Source organism: Podarcis bocagei (genome assembly GCF_964188305.1).
Source record: "Podarcis bocagei genome assembly, chromosome: 5".
Classification (NCBI taxonomy): Eukaryota; Metazoa; Chordata; class Lepidosauria; order Squamata; family Lacertidae; genus Podarcis; species Podarcis bocagei.
The window spans coordinates 101,991,378-102,011,703 of record NC_138129.1 but is presented as its reverse complement, the minus strand read 5'-3'; the positions used below and the strand labels follow the sequence as shown (position 1 = coordinate 102,011,703).

Genomic DNA, 20,326 nt, shown 5'->3' with positions numbered 1-20,326 from the left:
GCCAACCTGAGCAACGTCTTCAGCGAAAGGGAAGCAGACAAACTACTTCCGCATAGACCCTTTGACTGTCAAATCAATTTACTCCCTGGGGCCCAGCTCCCAGTAGGCAAGCTGTACGCCATGTCAGACAGGGAAATGCAGGAGTTATGGGAGTTCATTGACAAAAATCTGAAGAGGGGTTTTATCAGAGAGTCCAGAGCAGTGGGTGGCAGCCCAGTGTTTTTTGTGGATAAAAAAAAACACAGACAAACCGAGGCTTGTGGTGGACTTTCGGGCCTTAAATGCAGTGTCAGAACCAGTGGCTTTCCCTATGCCTAGAATTGATGACATTTTGACAAAGGTCAGGAAGGGAAAGATTTTTACTAAACTGGACCTGAGGGGGGCGTACAACCTGATACGAATGAGGAAAGGGGATGAATGGAAAACCACCATGTTCACCCCTTTGGGGGCATTCGAATACCTTGTTATGCCTTTCGGTCTACAAGCAGGCTTAGCGTGTTTTCAATCGTTTATGAACCACGTCCTGGGACCTTTGCTTTACAAGAATTGCGTGGCATTCTTAGATGACGTGTTGGTATATTCAGGGAATGAGGAGCAGCATGTAAGGGACGTCAGGGAAGTGTTGGGCAAACTGCAAGCGAATCAGCTGTGGGTGAAACTGGAGAAGTGTCAGTTTCATACCAAGGAGGTGGAATTCCTGGGGTACCACTTGTCAGACAAGGGATTGGCCATGGATCCAGGCAAGGTCCAGGCGGTGCTGGAATGGAAGACACCGAAAACGAAGAAGGATGTGCAGAGATTCCTAGGGTTTGGAAACTTCTATCGGAAGTTCATCAGAAACTTTGCCCACTTGACGGCTCCCATTACTGACTGTCTCAGCAGTAAGAGGAAATATGTTTGGACGGCGGAGGCGGAGCGAGCATTCGAGGAACTGAAAAGGGCGTTCGCTTCTGAAGAACAGCTCCTGCATGTGGATTTACAAAAACCGATGAGAGTAGAGACAGACGCATCGGACCGGGCGGTAGGGGCGGTGCTTCTGCAGCCTGGGAAGGAGAAGCCGGAGTGGAGACCGTGTGCCTTTTTCTCGCGAAAGCTGAACAAATCCGAGAGGAACTACACGGTGTATGACCGAGAACTACTCGCCATTCACGAAGCGTTCCGAAGATGGAGGCACCTGTTAATTGGCGCACAACATAAGGTGCAAGTGTGCACTGACCACAAGAACCTAGAGTATTGGAGAACGGCACGAGTACTCAACCAACGGCAAGTGAGATGGGCCCAGGAGTTCTCCAAATTCCACTTTGAAATTTGTTACGTGCCAGGCCCAGAAAACGTTAGGGCGGACGCTCTCTCACGTAAACCTGAATATTTGGAGGGGGAGGGAGCACCCGAAGAGAGACATGTCATCCCAGAGGACTGCTGGGTGTGTGGGGCGGCATTGGTGGGGCAAAGAGAACTGGTAGAGGGAACGGAGAATGGTGAATACACCCAGGATAAGCTCAGAGGTCTCAGGAGGGAGGGAGAGAAACCCGGAGGTTTTGAGGAAAGAAACGGGGCATTGTATTACAAAGGGGCACTGTATATACCCGAAGGAGAATTGAGGGGGAGAGTACTCAAGCAGTTGCACGACAGCCCCACAGCGGGGCATTTTGGGCAACACAAAACCATGTGGTTGGTCACCAGGGAATTTTGGTGGCCCAAGGTGAGGGAAGATGTACGGGAGTATGTACGAGGGTGTGACCAATGCCAGCGAGCCAAAGGGGAGAGGCGGGCGCCGGCGGGGTTGTTAGAACCGTTACCCACACCAGAACGACCATGGGAGGCAGTGTCGATAGATTTTATGACCGATCTGCCAAAGTCCAAGGGGAAAACAGCCATCATGGTCGTAGTAGACCTATTAACAAAGATGTGCCACTTTGTAGCCTGCTCGCATGCAGTCACGGCGGAAGAGACAGCGAGATTGTTTGTAGAGCACATTTTTAGGTTGCATGGCGCCCCCTTGAGGGTGGTCTCAGACAGAGGGAAACAATTTACCTCCAGGTTCTGGAGGAAGCTCATGAGCTTACTGCACGTAGAGGTCAATTTTTCGACTGCCCGGCACCCTGAAACCAACGGGCAGGCGGAAAGAGCAAACGGTATCCTCCAGCAATACCTGAGGTGTTATGTCAATGACAGAGAGAATGATTGGGTAAAGAAGTTAGCGCTGGCGGAATTTGCCTACAACAATGCGGAGAATGTGTCCACCGGGATGAGAAGACGTGTTTCCGTTAAGGAGCTTTTATGTTGGAAGAGATTCCGCAAGCAACCACTGTCGGAATCTGCCAGCAACTGACGGAGCCATGATTAAGGGGCTCCGTTCCAGACAGAGGTTTGCGGACTTCACCAAACTCTGAGGGACAGGGATTTTACGCACAAGCAGCTCATCATCCCATCACACATGTGTTAGTTGTCGTTTGTGCTCTAGGGCTTATTGAACCTTCCGGGAATAAAATGACAAAAATTCACTTTGAATGGTCAGTGACCCTTTTTGTGGCAGTTAATACCATTTTTATACCTTATTTTGAAGAGACCACAATTAGCTTTATTTTGATACCAAAATAAGCCCAATTGGTTGAAAAATAAGCAAAACAGGATTTTTTTTTCTAAACGGACACAGAAATTGCACTACCCTAAATCGCGTGGGAAAAAAAATTAAATTCTCCTGCGCCCAATTTTGGACCAAAAAATCTTTAAAAATAAAATTTTTGTAGATATCATAGGTATCTACACATAATTATTTTTTGGAAGAAAATCTGAGTCGTGGCACCAGGTGATTTGGCGTGGAATGACCCCAGGATGACACTCCAAAGGCAAAGTTGTAGAAGTTCAAAGTTCAAAGAAAGTAACAGGTAACTAGATGACTGGCGTAGGAGGCAGGGGGACAATTGCCGGGGGGGGGGGAGGTGTCTACATTAAGAGAGCCACTTTGTGGGAAATCATTCAAGCCAAAGCTCACCTCTCGCCTGTATCAGAGAGGACAAATCTGGGTTTGCCAGCCACAGTACATGCAACAGAAAGCCACAGCTAATTCTGCCTCGTAACGAATGGGTGTGGATGACACAAATATCTGCAAACTTAAGTTTGCTTCCATGTGTTGTTAGTCAAAAACAACAAGCTTCCTGGGCAGAAGAAGTCTTAGATGGAACCTTGTGAGCCCCTGTTCATAAAAAGCAGCCCAGTAAACAAATGGGAGGCATAACAAGTTTAGGCCCTGCCAGCCTGTAAATAGCTCTGAGGAAGGGGTGACACATCAAGGTCAGGCAGGAGAAAACCAGGAGTGAGATGCAGTACAATCACCTCTTGTATGGGAATTAAGTTCTGGAGATGGCACATAGACACAAAATACACCCAAGTCAAAGCGCCCCCTTAGAAATGCCCCCCGCGCCAGCCATCTTGCCTTCCAGAGCTGGCACACCAAGCAGGTCTGCACCCCCCCCCCCAATAAGGCAGAGAGCTTAAAGGCCCTCTCCACACCTGGAAAACCTGCACAAAAAGCACTTTTAAACTCTCCGCCTTTCAACCAGCCACACTTCAAACACATAAAGCTGAAACTGCACATATTACGGTAAACCCAAGTAAATTGTGATTGTACTGTAAACAGAGAAACCTCCTGGCAAATACATATATTCACAAGTTAGCAATAGAATTGCCCTAGGATGGCAAATGAATCCACAACTTAGGACAAAGCTAGGTGCCAGCATGGTTTAAAAACAAAATAGTAGGTATGGGAAAGTGATTACTGCCAGAACCGCTGTGTAAAGGGAGGAGAGGTTTAACTCTTTTCTCCCCGACTCTGGCCCTCATGGAAGTCTCACCCTTCCTCCCATGTCCTACTTTTTATTTTTATTTTAACCACTGGCTGATTCCCAGTGTAACATCTACTTGTGCAGAGCAGAAGGGCTCCCAGTTTCTTCTATAATTCCATGAATGAGAAAAACAGGCTTTCAATATTAGGCACGTTTTAATTAAAAGGCTTGGACTGACCAGGGGCCCCTTGCTTCACAACAAGGCTCTTGCCCTAAGCTGAAGGAACCCTGTGGTTTGGATCCGAAGGGAACTTAAGCTCAGAAAAAGGAAGTTTCCAGGCCCAGCTCCCTGCCCTGGTAGCCGACTTCTCCCCACGCCAAAGCCGCCGCTCTGGAGGGTTGGACACAGTCCTTCCATAGACTTTAACTTACATTAGAATGCAAGTCCTATTGGGGCTTCTCCCCCTGCAGCCCCCCCCCCACCCTATAGTGTTCAGAATGATATAGGAAAGGGGCAAAGGGAAGGAAGAGGAAATTTCTCTTCTGTGAATTTCCATAAGTTACCGTATTTTTCGCTCCATAGGACGCACTTTTTCCCTCCTAAAAAGTAAGGGAAAAAGTCTGTGCGTCTTATGGAGCGAATGTGTGTTCCCTGGAGCCAAATCGCTGTTGTCCTATGCTCCTGGGCTGCTCTTTGGGGGTGGGGGGAGGAGCCACGGTGCTCTGCCCGCAGCCTCTGCTTTCCCCGAAGTCCCGACAAGGTTTGCAAGCAGCGGGAAGGCTGTGCGCTCCCAGGCTGCTCTTTGGGGGTGGGGGGAGGAGCCACGCGGCTCTACCGGCAGCCTCTGCTTTCCCCTGAAGTCCCGACAAGGTTTGCAAAGTTTGCAAGCAGAGGGAAGATTGTGTGCTGCTGGGGTGCTTTGTGGGGGTGGGGGTGGGGAGCTACACTGCTCTGCCTACAGCCTTTGCTTTCCCCTGAAGTCCCGACAAGGTTTGCAAGGTTTGCAAGCAGAGGGAAGGCTGTGTGCTGCTGGGGTGCTTTTTGGGGGTGGGGGGAGGAGCCACACTGCTCTGCCTACAGCCTTTGCTTTCCCCTGAAGTCCCGACAAGGTTTGCAAGGTTTGCAAGCAGAGGGAAGATTGTGTGCTGCTGGGGTGCTTTTTGGGGGTGGGGAGCTACACTGCTCTGCCTACAGACTTTGCTTTCCCCTGAAGTCCGGACAAGGTTTGCAAGGTTTGCAAGCAGAGAGAAGGCTGTGTGCTCCTGGGGTGGGGTGGGGAGCAGCAAATTGCTGTCTCTCAGTGCCTCCTAATTCAGCTGCAAAGGATTGCCTAACTGGATTCTGAGCTCCATTTGAAGTTTAAAAATAGTAAGTTTGGGGATTTCTTCAAGTAGCAGTTTTGGGGAAATAGTCATAAATACATGCAAAGCATCTCCACAAACCAGTAATAGTAATTTCAGCTAAAACAGAGCAGGTATCTGGCTCAGGAACAGTTTAAACTGCACAGCTATAACCAGACATCCTGTGTGTGTGGACCATGTTCCTAGTAGCTAATCTTTACTGCTGAAAAGAGGCTCTGATATTCCACTCCAACTCTATAATTCATTATACAAATTCTTACAAGTACAGTCCACCTATACTAAACCAAAAACATTGTGTTCTCTTGGTATTGAATGGAAGCTATTTATCTGCCCTCTTTTCCTCCTCTGTTCTTTGCTCAGTCACTCCATTTTGAATCTTCCTTTCAAAACAACCATGCCTGTTTTGAGAAAACTTCAGAGATTTAGGAACTGGAGCACAATCATTTGATCTTTAGCTTCACAGTATTTTAATATTCTTTTGGAAGCCGCCCAGAGTGGCTGGGGAGGCCCAGCCAGATGGGCGGGGTATAAATAATATATTATTATTATTATTATTATTATTATTATTATTATTATTATTATTATTATTATTATTATTATCATTATCATCATCATCATCATCATCATCATCATCATCATCATCTTTTTGCTGTTCCTCCATACTCCAAGCACTTCTCATTTGCACAGCCCTGGTTTCTCTCCCTGACTATTAATATTCTTGATTAATAACAGTAAAATGCTCAAATTTTAGTTTTTGTGACTGCTGCCAATACTAACTTCCCAGTGATAATGAAAACAGCTACATTATAATGGAATGTGTCCTTTTTCCATTCTCATCATTATATACCATGGCTCGCTTTAAAGCAGCAAAGTGGACAGGAGCCACACACTTTGCTGTTTTAAATAGTTTAGTACAAAATTTGAGTCAGATTTTTTTTCTTGTTTTCCTGCTCTAAAAACTTGGTGCGTCTTTTGGTCAGGAGCGTCCTATGGAGCGAAAAATACGGTAACTGCTCTCAGGATCCAAGCCTGTTTTTCTTCCTCAACTAACCTAAAACGGAACAGCCCTTTCCAAAATGGTTTAGAAACTCCTACTTCAAAGCACAAGATCTGAGCTTGTTTCCCTGGCATCTTTAGCAGGATTTACTCTCATTTTTAGTCCTACTCCAGCAAGTATGAGGGCTAGGAACCTACTTCAATATAGAACATACAAAAAGCAAGTAAACACTCCATGATACACAAGGATTTAGGAGCACTCTCCCAACTCCTAGCTGAACACGGGACAATGACTGGCTGCTTGCATTCCACAGGTGGTGTGCTACCCAGTTACACTCACAATGACAATGAGGAGCCACTGGCTCTTTTCCTAGTTAAGCACTGAAAAAGTACGATTCACCGCACAATCTGATACACATCCACCCAGACACAAGCACCAGTGAACCCAATGGCACTTATTCTTGGTATGTAAGATTGCAATCAGAGTTTCAGCATCTGCTTCTCAAGTGAGACACAAAACAGCAGCAATAATAAATAATGCCAGCATTATGGTTGAGCGACAAAGAAAAGTTCCAAATCTAGTGGAATGATGAAGTGTCCACCTCTGTGGCCTCTGGGTCTGCCTTCAGTAATGAGAACTGATACCAAGAGAAATATTTGATCTAGTGTTTACGTACCAGGAAGTTTTTGCTTTTTCTGGTGCTGAAGCAGAGCAATAAAGTCTGTCCATTTCCAGCATTTGCCAGCCAGATGCTCCTAGCAGCTGACAAGTAGGGCATAAAGGAAAGCAGCTCTCCTCTGTTGTCTCCAGTAACTGGTAAACACGGGCCCTATACTGGGAATTTTCTAGTTTTCGCTGTCATAAAAAGTAGGCAGAGAGGCTTAATCTTCTAGCTCATTGCCCACACATTAAAGTACTGCACCAAGGAACAGCAAAAGCAAAGCATCTTGGAAGTTGACTATTCCAAGTTGGAGGTATTAGCAACCTCATTACAAAGCATGAAGGGAGTTAATTCAGGGTAAGTAACATGTTGTCTTTATAGAATGCCACTTCAAAGCCAATACCGGCCTACCATTTCCATTAGATCCATGGGTTCTTTGGGGGAAATGGAACATAATGTTTGCTGACTGACTGGGCAGGGGTTCACAGCCCCTTAGCCACCTGAATCCACAGCAATCTTTACCAGCCATGTCAGTCCAGGGTTGAAGGCTTGCCTTCCGTCTCTGTGAATGCACTCAGGATCTAGCTAAACTTAGGACCCACCAAAAGCCAAATTTGGGCTGAATCCTGCAAGTGAAGGTAACTCCTCACAGCTGTTCTGACAGGACTTTAAATGTGCATAGGCTGATGTTTTATGAAGCTGCCCTGGGTGAGACGCCTGTTCACAGGTCTTCTTTCAAAGACAGAGGTCCTTTGGCTGGCCAACTCCCATCCCTTGCAGGGGCGCAACTAGTGCCAGCGCCTTCCGTCAAGTGTTTGGGTGTAATCTTCAATGCCTCCCTTTCCATGGAGGCGCAGGTTGCAGCTACAACAAAGGCAGCATTTTTTCATCTCTGCCAAGCTAAGCAGTTGGTCCCTTACCTCTCTCGTCCTGACCTAGCCGCTGTGATCCATGCGACAGTCACCTCCAGGCTTAATTACTGTAACTCACTCTATGTGGGGCTGCCCTTGAAACCGACACAGAAACTCCAGCGGGTGCAGAATGCCGCGGCAAGACTCCTTACGGGGTCTTTGCTGCAGGATCACATTCACCCAGTGCTATACCAGCTGCACTGGCTCCCAGTAGAGCAGTGTTTCCCAACCGGTGTTCCGCGGCACACTAGTGTGCCGTGAGACATCGGCTGGTGTGCCGTGGGAGGGAGGCGGGCGAGTCGGGCGGTGAGAGGCGGCGGCGGCGAGGATCCGCGTCGAGCTGGGGGCAGCTCCGCGGTGGTGGTGCCGAGCGGCGGGGCAGCGCGTGCAAATGGAGGAGCGCGAGACAGCGGAGGAGGAGGAGGCCGGCATGTCCGGGCAGCAGCAGCAACAACAGCAGCAGCAACTCCCGCCGCCGCCCCCTCCTCCGCCCGCTATCGCCGCCACCACCACAACAGCCGCCGCCGCCTCAGCTGCCGCCGTCCCTCAGTCCCTCGCTCTGCTGCCTCCCCACCCCCACCCCCAAAGCTTGGAGGTTCCCCGGCAAGGGGGAGGGGAAAAAAGTGAAAACTTTCACTTTTGTGCGTCCCTCCCGGCGTGACGCTGCGCGCTGACGTCACGGGGCAGTAATGGTGGTGTGCCGCGAGATTTTTTTGATTAAACAGGTGTGCCGTTGCCCAAAAAAGGTGGGGAAACACTGCAGTAGAGTACAGGATCAGATTAAAGGTGCTGGTTTTAACCTTTAAAGCCCTATATGGCATAGGACCCTTGTACCTACGGGACCGCCTCTTCTTGTATGCCCCATGGAGGACCTTACAGTCTGCAAATAACAACACCTTGAATATCCCGGGCCCTAGGGAAATTAGACTGGCCTTGACTAGAGCCAGGGCCTTTTCGGCTGTGGCCCCGGCCTGGTGAAATGCTCTCCCACAAGAGACCAGGGCCCTGCAGGATTTGACATCTTTCCACAGGGCCTGCAAGATGGAGCTGTTCTGCAAGGCCTTTGGGCAGGATGTGGTTTGACTTACCGTATTTTTCGCCCCATAAGACGCACTTTTTCCCCTCCAAAAATGAAGGGGAAATCGGGGTGCGTCTTATGGGGCGAATGCCTGCAAGCCTCGCACGCCCGGCAGGAGGTCCCATCGGGTGCGCGAGGCTTGGGGCGGCAGCCTGTCGCCCGAAGCACGGGGAGCCCTCTGGAGGGCTCCCCCTGCTTCCGGCGAGTGTCTGCAAGCCTCGCGCACCCGGCAGGAGGTCCCACCGGGTGCGCGAGGCTTGGGGCGGCAGCGGACTGCTTGCCCGCACCTAGAAGCTTGGGGCGCGCTGAGCTCAGCACGCCCCAAGCTTCTAGGTGCGCGCAAGCAGTCCGCTGCCGCCCCAAGCCTCGCGCACCCGGCGGGACCTCCTGCCGGGTGCGGGAGGCTTGGGGCGGCAGCGGACTGCTTGCCGGGATGCAGAAGCTTGGCGCGCGCTGAGCTCAGCACGCCCCAAGCTTCTAGGGGCGCGCAAGCAGTCCGCTGCCGCCCCAAGCCTTGCGCACCCGGCGGGACCTCCTGCCGGGTGCGGGAGGCTTGGGGCGGCAGCGGACTGCTTGCCGGGATGCAGAAGCTTGGCGCGCGCTGAGCTCAGCACGCCCCAAGCTTCTAGGGGCGCGCAAGCAGTCCGCTGCCGCCCCAAGCCTTGCGCACCCAGCGGGACCTCCTGCCGGGTGCGGGAGGCTTGGGGCGGCAGCGGACTGCTTGCCGGGATGCAGAAGCTTGGCGCGCGCTGAGCTCAGCACGCCCCAAGCTTCTAGGTGCGCGCAAGCAGTCCGCTGCCGCCCCAAGCCTTGCGCACCCGGCGGGACCTCCTGCCGGGTGCGGGAGGCTTGGGGCGGCAGCGGACTGCTTGCCGGGATGCAGAAGCTTGGCGCGCGCTGAGCTCAGCACGCCCCAAGCTTCTAGGGGCGCGCAAGCAGTCCGCTGCCGCCCCAAGCCTTGCGCACCCGGCGGGACCTCCTGCCGGGTGCGGGAGGCTTGGGGCGGCAGCGGACTGCTTGCCGGGATGCAGAAGCTTGGCGCGCGCTGAGCTCAGCACGCCCCAAGCTTCTAGGGGCGCGCAAGCAGTCCGCTGCCGCCCCAAGCCTTGCGCACCCGGCGGGACCTCCTGCCGGGTGCGCGAGGCTGGGGGCGGCAGCGGACTGCTTGCCGGCATGCAGAAGCTTGGCGCGCGCTGAGCTCAGCAAGCCCCAAGCTTCTAGGTGCGCGCAAGCAGTCCGCTGCCGCCCCAAGCCTCGCGCACCCAGCGGGACCTCCTGCCGGGTGCGGGAGGCTGGGGGCAGCAGCGGACTGCTTGCCGGCATGCAGAAGCTTGGCGTGCGCTGAGCTCAGCAAGCCCCAAGCTTCTAGGTGCGCGCAAGCAGTCCGCTGCCGCCCCAAGCCTCGCGCACCCAGCGGGACCTCCTGCCGGGTGCGGGAGACTTGGGGCGGCAGCGGACTGCTTGCCGGGATGCAGAAGCTTGGCGCGCGCTGAGCTCAGCACGCCCCAAGCTTCTAGGGGCGCGCAAGCAGTCCGCTGCCGCCCCAAGCCTTGCGCACCCGGCGGGACCTCCTGCCGGGTGCGCGAGGCTGGGGGCGGCAGCGGACTGCTTGCCGGCATGCAGAAGCTTGGCGCGCGCTGAGCTCAGCAAGCCCCAAGCTTCTAGGTGCGCGCAAGCAGTCCGCTGCCGCCCCAAGCCTCGCGCACCCAGCGGGACCTCCTGCCGGGTGCGGGAGGCTGGGGGCAGCAGCGGACTGCTTGCCGGCATGCAGAAGCTTGGCGCGCGCTGAGCTCAGCAAGCCCCAAGCTTCTAGGTGCGCGCAAGCAGTCCGCTGCCGCCCCAAGCCTCGCGCACCCAGCGGGACCTCCTGCCGGGTGCGGGAGACTTGGGGCGGCAGCGGACTGCTTGCTGGCACGCAGAAGCTTGGGGCGCGCTGACCTCAGCTTGCCCCAAGCTTCTGGATTAGCGCAGGGGTCCGCTAGCCCTGGGAGAGGCGCCCGGCTCTCCCACGCTAGCGGAGACCTTGCCGGCACGCAGAAGCTTGGGGCGCGCTGAGCTCCGCACGCCCCAAGCTCCTGGTGTAGCGCAGCGCACCTGGGGGGGAAATAAAAAATTTTTCCTTTATTTCCCCCCCTAAAATCTAGGTGCGTCTTATGGGCCGGTGCGTCTTATGGGGCGAAAAATACGGTACTTTCGTTTGTATAAAACAAGCCCGAAGGAGGCCTCCAACCCACTCAAAGGTCCTTGTATGATCAGTGGAAACAGTTGGTCCTGGCAATTATTAACCACTCTCAATTGCCTGGATTTTAACTTGTCTAAATTAATTTTAAGATGTATTTTAATTAATTGTTGTCTGTTTTTATGCTTATTGTGTTGTTTTTATGATGTTAGCCACTCTGAGCCTAGCCTCGGCTGGGAATGGCAGGATATCTATCTATCTATCTATCTATCTATCTATCTATCTATCTATCTATCCATCCATCCAACTATCTATCTATCTAATCTATTTATTTATTAATTATTATTATTATTATTATTATTATTATTATTATTATTATTATTATTATTGTTATTATTATTATTATTCCTGCTTGGCAGGGGGTTGGACTCGATGGCCCTTGTGGTCTATTCCAACTCTATGATTCTATTATTATTATTATTATTATTATTATTATTATTATTATTATTATTATTATTATTCCACTGTGCATTACTTAGCATGGCAGTACAGGAATTGTGCCAGAATTGAGATGCAAAATCAAGGTCCAAATAAGAGACTCCCCAAGGTTAGCCAGGGAACAATTCACATAAATCATCACAATGAAGCAACATGCAACTCCCCACCCAGACTGGCCTGCCTCCATTGATGTTATGCTTATCCCTGTGAGTTGTTATGAGAAGTCTGCTTTTAAATAATTTAATTAATAAATAGCTTTGTGGAGTTAGTGGGTGAAAACACAGGGAACTGGGGCTTTTGAAAACAAAACAAAACAAAACCCTCTATGACAAATGCATGTTTGGTATGGCACAGAACAATTAACACAGATTCTGAGGGAGCAGGGATGGGAGAATCTTTATTCAGCCAAATGGGGGAAGAGGTGACGGGGAGCCACTAGAAAGGAATTATTGGCTGCCAAAATCTATTATACAATCTCCCTGGCAAGATTGTACCAGGAACATGAATGACGCATACATGGGTTCCAGCAAGCCCTTCTCAGCCTCCCAGCATCAAGACAGGCTTGCTCTGCGCTAGCGACAGTGTGACGGCCAGAGCTCAGAAGGCATGCTTGGGCAGGACTGTCACACGCTCCTGTTCCCCACCTCCAATGCCATCCAGCGATTCCAGCCTGCTCAGGTGAGCCAGACTTCTTCCAAGAGCCTCTTCCAGTTGCCCACGGATGGCCTGCACCCGGTCCAGCTCCACCTGCAGTGTCTGTTCATGCTGAGAGCTGGCAAGGCTATGCAGAAAGGGAAGCAGATTAGGAGCAGTTTAGGAGTTGTTCTGCCAAGGTCTACCACCCTCTCTCTGCTCACCACTTACTCTCATTCCTTCAAAAGCACCAACCACCTCACTCCCTGCAGCTGCCTTTCAGCAACGCTCTCGCCAACAGAGAGAAAACAGGGGAAAGCTGTGGTGCTGCAAGGTAGGTGCTCACTTCTGACAAGCTGGGTATACAAACAGTTCTTCCAAATAACACCTTGAGGGTTTATGATTTACTAAACTAGCCTATAATCTTTGTGGATGTGTCAAGCAAACAGCAAGAGGTGTGGGAAAGCAAGAGAACATAAGCGAAAGAGTTTCTAGTCGCAGCTACACAGAAAACTCCAGCCTCTACCCATCAAATGCCTCAGCACTGGAGGCAGGGGAACAGAGCATCTCCTCACCTGTCAGGATGAGCTCGAAACTTCACCCAAGTGCTGTAGAGCTGCTTTTCGGCTTTCAGGGTTTCATTCAGCTGATTCTTCTCTGCTGCCAGTCCCTCCAACACCTGCAGCAGCTGAAAGCGCAAACATTTGCCTTCACTTTGTGCTTACGTGAGTGTTTTAATGCTATTTAACAGTCAAGCAAAAACAACCTTGTGCCAGATTGTGACCTGAGCTGCATTTATGCCGCTTGCTTCTCTTATTTCCTGAGGAAGATCTTGACCGAAGGCAGATGCAGGGGTACCACTCCACATACTTCAACCAAGCCTGCTTTTAATGGTGCTGATATCAGAGTTTTTTGCAAAGGAGGAAAGCCTCCAATTTCCCACAGACAGAGAAATAGACCCCTTAATTTCAGTGGGTCTACTCTGAGTTTGTGAAGTGCAATCAACAGAGGGCTGCCCTTAGACTGCCGTTTGGGGATTAAATGCCTGCTCAGGAAGTTCACAGTCCTTTTCAGCCAGTCACCCTCTCACTGTAGTCTCACAGTGCTGTTGTGAGAAAAGCCTACATAGGTAACTCTGAGCAACTTTGAGGAGCAGGAAACAGACATAAATCTAACTAGCCTGTGTCCACCACATGGCTGCGACACTTTTCTGCCATACCTGCAGTCTTCTGTTTTCAGCAACTTCCTGTCCTTGCTGTTCCATCTTGGCTACCTTTTCCTGAAGCATCAACACTTCCTGGGAAAGTCGCTCAACTACTGGCATTTCTTCAGGGTCAACCAGCTGCATTTGCAAGTCCTGGAAGTCAAGGAGAGAGTGACTTGGAGAATGGAAAAGTGCCGTCATGGCCCTGGCCATGCGTCTACCACCAGCTTCCAGTCAAGAGATCTTCCACATCATTAAAGTGTGGAGTACATCTGGAATGGGAAGCCCTGAATGAAAAACCCAACACAGGTCTTTCATTTGCAACATCCCAAAGGCAGCCTGTGACTAAACAAACCAAACCTGCTTCATATTAAAAGATTCTGCTGCTTCTTATAATTTTGCATTTAACCAAAGGTTTTCTGCTGCCAGTGTTAAATCATATACTAAACTATACACACAGATCTCTGCAGCCAGAGAGAACCAGAGTCAGGGCCCTTTTGTCCCACCTTTATGAGTTCTTCTTTTATCTGGATGCTTCTCGTCAGAGATTCAACATCAGAAGCTTGAACCTGTAGCTCCTCTTCTTGGGAGACCAGGACAGACTGAAGAGCAGCAAGTTCCAACTGTGGAGAAGAGAAACGAGAGCCAGTAACAGCAAAGAGAAGGCAAGGGAGAGAAGTGCCACATGAGGATGTGGCAAATGTTTCTCATGCTGTCTGTCGGCTGGCACATGGCATCCTTCCCTAGGAGAACTGCCCAGAACTACAGCCCTTCCTTTCCCGCTCAGCAGGCAGCACATGGGCATGCTGGTTGTGCTGCCAGGGGCCTCTGTTCCTCAATACCTTGACTCAGACTCACTCTGCTTTCCTTCTCCTTTTGTGTCAAAAGCTCAAGCTGTTCTTTGGCACCAGTAAGCTCTTCCTCAAGTCCAGCAGTTGCCTCCCAAGCTCCTGGAGAGAAGGCAGAACAATGTTAAGCTGGGATCACATACCTCTTACCCCGTCTCACAACTTTAAAAATCAAAAGCGGTGCAATCCCTGTGGAGAGAAAAACCTGGAGGTGAAGGGGAAATTTCAGTTGAAAAACAACCAGAGTAAAAAGAGTTAAGGATCCCACTTTCCTCCCAAAAGTTTTTTTTTAAATGAATACACACAGAGAGAAAGATGCATGCAACTATATAATCACATGCTGATTCAGCTTTATTTATTTAGGGCATTCCCAAAGAAACTCCTAGATCAGCAGAGAACAGGAGACAAAGTAAATTAATAAAAATTAATAAGAACAAAGCAAAATAAATAAATAATGGGAGAACAGAATCATATTCATTATTAGCAACAGAGATTAACAGGTCAGCTGCTCCCCTCCCCTCTCCCCAAAGAAACCCTGGACTAGTAAAAAAGCTTTCACCCGGTGCCAAAAAGGCAGTCTCAAAGCCAGGTGACTTTCCTTCAGGACACAGGAGGGTGCTGTGCACCAAATTAAACCTAGTGCAGTGGACTACAGCTGCCAACACTGGTCATGGTGGCTGGGCTGATGGGAGTTGCGAGTCCCAGCAACACCTGGAGGGCAAAAGGCTCCCCAGCCCTGGACTACAATGACAGGCAGCACCTGTCCAGGGTGCTCAGGCAGGGGCAGTTCCCTGGAGGAGCCAAGGGCCCCTGCAGGCAAAGCACAGAGCTCCGTCTCCCTGACAAGCAGCCGTGGGCTTAGAGGTCATGTGCAGCAGAAGCAGCTGAATTGTTCCTGCCAGCCAGCGGCGTAGCGTGAGTTGTCAGCACCCAGGGCAACGCAAGTAATTTGCGCCCCCTAACCCGGGGCAAGGCACGTAATTTGCGCCCCCCCAACCCCTAACCTGCGAGTTGCCGCTGGCGCTGCCACCCAAACGACGCCGCTTGCCCGGAGGAGGAGGGGGGCAGAGAGGCGAGGAAAATGCAACGGCCCAGCAGCTGCAGCAGCAGCGGCGGAGGCGGGGCTGTGAGGAGGGGCTGCCTGGCGCGTCCTCCGCGGCAAGCGCTGAGAGCCGCTGCCTGCCGGGCGCCTTCAGCCGGGACGCGCGCACAGCTCGTCGGTTCCGCGAGACATGCGGCTCTGCTACAGCCTGCGCGCGAGGCTCTTCGGCGACTCCAGAGGCAGCGAGTGTGCCCCCCCCAGATGTTGCGCCCGGTGCGTCCTGCCCCCCTAGCACCCCCCACGCTACGCCACTGCTGCCAGCAAACGTTCTGGGTGGCCAAGGGTTAAACTGAATGGAAGCTGCTTATGGACCAACCTTTCTCCACGTTGAAATGGCCACCTCCCTTCTCAGATGTCGTGGGAGCGGGGCTCTTGCTTGGGCTTCCTTGCCTCAGTGCCTAAGAACATGAATATACACATTATTTCACTGATATTTCATAGGCCTTGAGAGTTTGAATAAAGTTTTCAACTCCAAAGTTGAACAATGAGAAACTACAGTGTTTGCTCACAGTCTGTTTTCTCCCTCTGAGAAGCACCAATTCTGCTCACTCACTTCAACATTGCTCTCATTTCTTTCCTTTAGGAAAGACTTTAGGGCTCTGCTCTGAAAACACTTTGCTTTAAAACTGCACACATAGGGCCAAGCTAGATGTGGTGCTAAATGCATGATTAGAAACCATTTCTCTCCATATGGTCCTGGGCTTGCAGGCCAGGCCACCATGCAACCATTTCCCCACTTGATTCCTAAGCCCTGAGCACAAGCGGCACTGGAGGCTGAGGCTGAGCACCGCTGAAGATGGAAGAGTCTGCTGAGGGCACAGATTATTGCAGCGTGGACCTCCATTTCCTCACCCCTTTTCTTTCCAAGCAGGCCTTCCCCTCCCCCTCTCAGGCCAACCTCTGGGAGGGAATGTTCTCTCACAGAAGCACATTCTTACTTCCGAGTCATCCTTCTGTAGGAGATGGGCAGTGGAAGCTTCCATCTTCTCTTGTGAAAGCTGGCCCTGCAGTTGCTGACGTAAATCTTGCAGCTCACAACTTCTTTCTATTAAAGCCCGTGCCATTTTCTCAGAAGATATCTGACAATGATAATGATAATGATGATAATAGTAGTAGTAGTAGTACCCTGCCCATCTGCTTGGGTTGTCCCAGCCACTCTGGGCAGTACTCATACATCACCCAGGACTGGTATGAGGGCCAACCGTGAAGGCGGCTCTTCCTGGTGGTATATTGCGAGTGAAACCACTGCTGCTCCCGAGTCCCTCTGCCACTGAGGCAGAAACAAGCTGCAGCCAGGCACTGGTGGCAGAGGGACTCGGGAGAGGTGGCAGTTTCACCCAGCAGTGTAGACTCTAGATCAGTGTTTTTCAACCTTTTTTGGGCAAAGGCACACTTGTTTCATGAAAAAAAATCACGAGGCACACCACCAATAGAAAATGTTAAAAAATTTAACTCTGTGCCTATATTGACTATATATAAAGTAATTCTCTTGAATAGGAATCAAATAAACACAAAGAAAGTATTTTATAATTACTTTATTATGAAATAGTAAGTAAACAGAAATATGAAAAATTATAAAATACTTTATTCAGTGCGCAACCTGGGCCTGTTTGGCTGAACACAAAGCTGATATTCTGGCTGGAATCGAACGTTGCGGACCGTTCTCTGCTCAGCGGGGATCGATTCGCTGATCCCCGCTGAGCCGGCGGATGACAGCTCCGTCTCCGCACTGTGTGCGGAGAGGGAGATGTCAGAGCCCCGCTGCTCTCTATGGGGAATCGGATGAGAGCGGACCGCCTGTCCGCTCTCATCCGATCCCATCCGATCTGACCCCCACCCAGGACGGATGGAAAATAGGGTGGACACAGTCCGGCGCCCGCCTAGTGGGCGAAAATTTGACTTTTTTATTTTTTTTAAATCTTTCGAATTTTTCCCACGGCACACCAGGCAACATCTCGCGGCACACCAGTGTGCCACGGAACAGTGGTTGAAAAACACTGCTCTAGATCAGTGTACTCCTGCCCAGATCAAAAGTACACCACAGATCAAAAGCACACCCTGCCACATGGACTGAACCAGATATAATCTGAGGTAGGATTCCATGGGCTCTGGGGCAACTGCGAGCCTGAGCCACACCAGACAAGGCAGATTGGGTGTGGATGCCAAGCCTCCAACATCCCCTCAGAGACCACATCCAGCAACTCAGCAGGGTGGGGAGTGCGCTCACAGAATCCCTAGCCTGTAATGAGAGCCCAAGCGTGAGGTTTTCTGCTGCTCCAGAGAAGCGGACACGGAGCAATGGATCCAAACTACAAGAAAGAAGATTCCACCTAAACATTAGGAAGAACTTCCTGACAGTAAGAGCTGTTCGACACTGGAATTTGCTGCCAAGGAGTGTGGTGGAGTCTCCTACTTTGGAGGTCTTTAAGCAGAGGCTTGACAACCATATGTCAGGAGTGCTCTGATGGTGTTTCCTGCTTGGCAGGGGGTTGGACTCGATGGCCCTTGTGGTCTCTTCCAACTCTAGGATTCTATGATTCTATGAAATATTTGATATGGAAAGACTCCTAAACAGAATACACAAAGAAGGAAACATACTAGACAGAAGAACCTGAGGGCATAAGAAAAAACCCGAGGGATGAGGCCAAAGGGCCATTCAGCATCCTCCTCTCGCGGAGACCCACCTGATGCCCATGGGAGGCCTGGAAACGGCCTGAGGGCAACAGCATCCTCCCCACTTCTGAGTCCCAGCATCTGGTTTCCAGAGACATATTACCTCCGGAAGCAGAGGGAGAATGTAGCCATTGTAGCCATGCAGGAGTGCCACCTCCCCAACCACTGAGTCTCTCTTGCTGAGACAGAGACGCCTGCAGATGCATCTGGGAGAGATTGGCATAGAAAGCCCAAGAGAAGAGTGCCAACCCCAGTGCACAGCTGCCCACTTACACAACTCTGCTGCTCTCTGGTGTGGACAGCTTGAAGCAACTCCTGAAGCTCAGCCATTTGCTCCACAGTCTGCCGGCTCTTGTCACTGAGGAGTTCCTCTATGATCTGCTCTTTCTGATGAAGGCAGAGATGCAGCTCTTCCACAAGCTCCCTCTGCCCAGGCCCCAGCTTGCATAGCAGTTTTGCTGACAGTGCCTAGGGAAATGGCAATGACAATCAAGAGGGAGGAGGAAAGCAGGCCTTCCTATTTCAGAAAGGGTGCTGAGATCAAGGAGAAGAGGAAATTTCAGAGGTTATTCAACTATGGGCACTATTTCTGGCAATGTACAATGATCAACACAACCAACAACTGCTTTCTGGTTTCTGGTTTAGTAACGATGTCGTACCTGCAGAATGACTGTGAACCTGGATCAATCACTGGCTGAGAGGATGGGGCAACAGTCCCAGGGCCTCCCAACAGAGCTGCCTTTCTCACTTACTTCCACTTTCTTATTCCTGCCATGCAACGCCGCCTGCAGCTGCCGGATTGTTCCCTCTTGCTCTGCCTGCCACTTGAGAGATTTTGCTTCAACTTCCTCTTTCAGCCAGCGCAAATTCTGGTAGCTTGTCAACAGCTGCTCAAGTTCCAGGCCCTTTGCTTTCAGCAAGCTCTCCATTCCCTACGGGAGAGGGGGGAGAGAGTGGATAGCAAAGAGATCAACAGAAGGCCAAGCCAGACCTCCGTCTAGATTTCTCATGGTACAAAACAAGCAGCATCTATTTCCATCAGGTCCTTTATGCAGGGGGGACACAGCTCTACAGTGGTATGCATACTTTGGACATTTTAAGGTTTTAAGGTCCAAGTTCAACTCCTGTGATCTCTGCTGCAGAAGAACCCAATTCAGGAGAGAAAAGCCCTTTGCAGAGACTTTGGAGAGCTGCTACAAGTAAGAGCTGCTCAACAGTGGAACGGTCTCCCACAGGAGGCTGTGGACTTACTCTCCTTCCTTGGAGGGTTTAAAGCAGAGCTTGGATGGCCACCTGTCATGGATGCTTTAGCCGAGATTGCTGCATTGCAGGGGGCTGGACTAGAGGACCCTACTCTACGGTTCTATGATTCTATGTGAGGATAGAAATGTTGGGCTGGCTTGTTGGCACCATTAGGTATAATTAAGTTGTGCTGAGTGCTACTCTGAAACTCTGGATTAACCCTAACATAGCTCAAGTCAACCTAAAAGCAATGGCAAACGAATTGCTGCAAGAGTCGTCTTGAAGAGTGCTGCATTAATACAGTGTCAGTCTCAAGAGTGGGCAGGAAGCCATGGCAGACGGAAGGAATGGCATAAGCATTGCCCTTCCTGCTGCAACCCACCTGAATGGTAGCCTCATTATGGGAGAGGACCCTGCGCAGCTCTTCCAAGTCATGCTCTCGCTCTTTCACAGCCAAGCGAAGCTGCTGCAGCTCCTGCTCCTTGTCTTCAAGCACACAGAATTTCTCATCGACCGCTCGCTGCAACAAAAAAGGCCACGAGTGGCAAAGAAGTAGCAAGCGTCACAAACTCAAGCAACCAAGATTATAATTTAATAAAATACATATAAACTACTTAAATGCTTTCCAAACATAGAAAAGGGGTTCCACAATATTGTGGAGCTCACAACTCACACCCCACTCATGGTTAAGAGGGAGATTCAGCTCCCCTTCCCCTCTTCAATGCGCCAGACAAGAGAGAAAAGAGGACATCTGCTCTTGGCTCTGCAAGGGCCGGTCCAAGACATTTGGCTGCCTGAGGGAAAGGGCAAGATGCAGCCCCACCCCCTACAGAAGCCACCCAGACTGCCACCTAAGAGCAGCAGGGTGCTCTGTGCTCTGCAAAACCTACCAGCTGAGGAGACCTGGGACAGCAAAGGATGGCACCAGTGTGAACACAGAAAAAATACACAAGAGATTGTGTTGGACACCTCTGTAATTACCTCCAGGATGGCATCCCTGTCTTTGATTCGTTGTTGCAATTTCTTCACCATATTATCAGCTGATGTGGGGCTCTTGTCCAAGCTCTGGTGATACTGAATAAGTTCCTTAGATTCCTGCAGAAATGGAACATATTGACACCATCAATAACACCTGAGCAACTTCAGAAAGCTC

At 50.8% G+C, this 20,326-nt stretch overlaps 1 protein-coding gene and 1 long non-coding RNA gene across 7 annotated transcripts in view; both read right to left on the bottom strand.

Moving 5' to 3' along the window:
* Positions 1 to 20,326, bottom strand: part of PDE4DIP (phosphodiesterase 4D interacting protein) — a 127,734-nt gene that overhangs the window by 42,263 nt on the left and 65,145 nt on the right. For 5 of the 6 annotated variants that reach the window (XM_081193272.1, XM_081193269.1, XM_081193273.1 and 2 more), the window contains 11 exons: positions 20,155 to 20,268; positions 19,556 to 19,693; positions 18,684 to 18,863; positions 18,205 to 18,399; positions 16,197 to 16,337; positions 15,575 to 15,656; positions 14,167 to 14,258; positions 13,815 to 13,931; positions 13,324 to 13,461; positions 12,680 to 12,792; positions 12,116 to 12,252 (listed from right to left, as the gene is read on the bottom strand). In XM_081193272.1, the coding sequence (XP_081049398.1) occupies positions 12,116 to 12,252; positions 12,680 to 12,792; positions 13,324 to 13,461; positions 13,815 to 13,931; positions 14,167 to 14,258; positions 15,575 to 15,656; positions 16,197 to 16,337; positions 18,205 to 18,399; positions 18,684 to 18,863; positions 19,556 to 19,693; positions 20,155 to 20,268 (1,447 nt within the window). The remainder of the gene's footprint in view (positions 1 to 12,115; positions 12,253 to 12,679; positions 12,793 to 13,323; positions 13,462 to 13,814; positions 13,932 to 14,166; positions 14,259 to 15,574; positions 15,657 to 16,196; positions 16,338 to 18,204; positions 18,400 to 18,683; positions 18,864 to 19,555; positions 19,694 to 20,154; positions 20,269 to 20,326) is intronic. The other variant, XM_081193271.1, reaches the window with a different exon arrangement.
* LOC308586620 lies at positions 6,155 to 11,271 on the bottom strand. The gene is made up of 3 exons (XR_014007966.1): positions 10,981 to 11,271; positions 8,473 to 8,799; positions 6,155 to 7,920 (listed from the first exon to the last, which is right to left on the bottom strand). It is a non-coding gene; the product is annotated as an uncharacterized lncRNA (long non-coding RNA).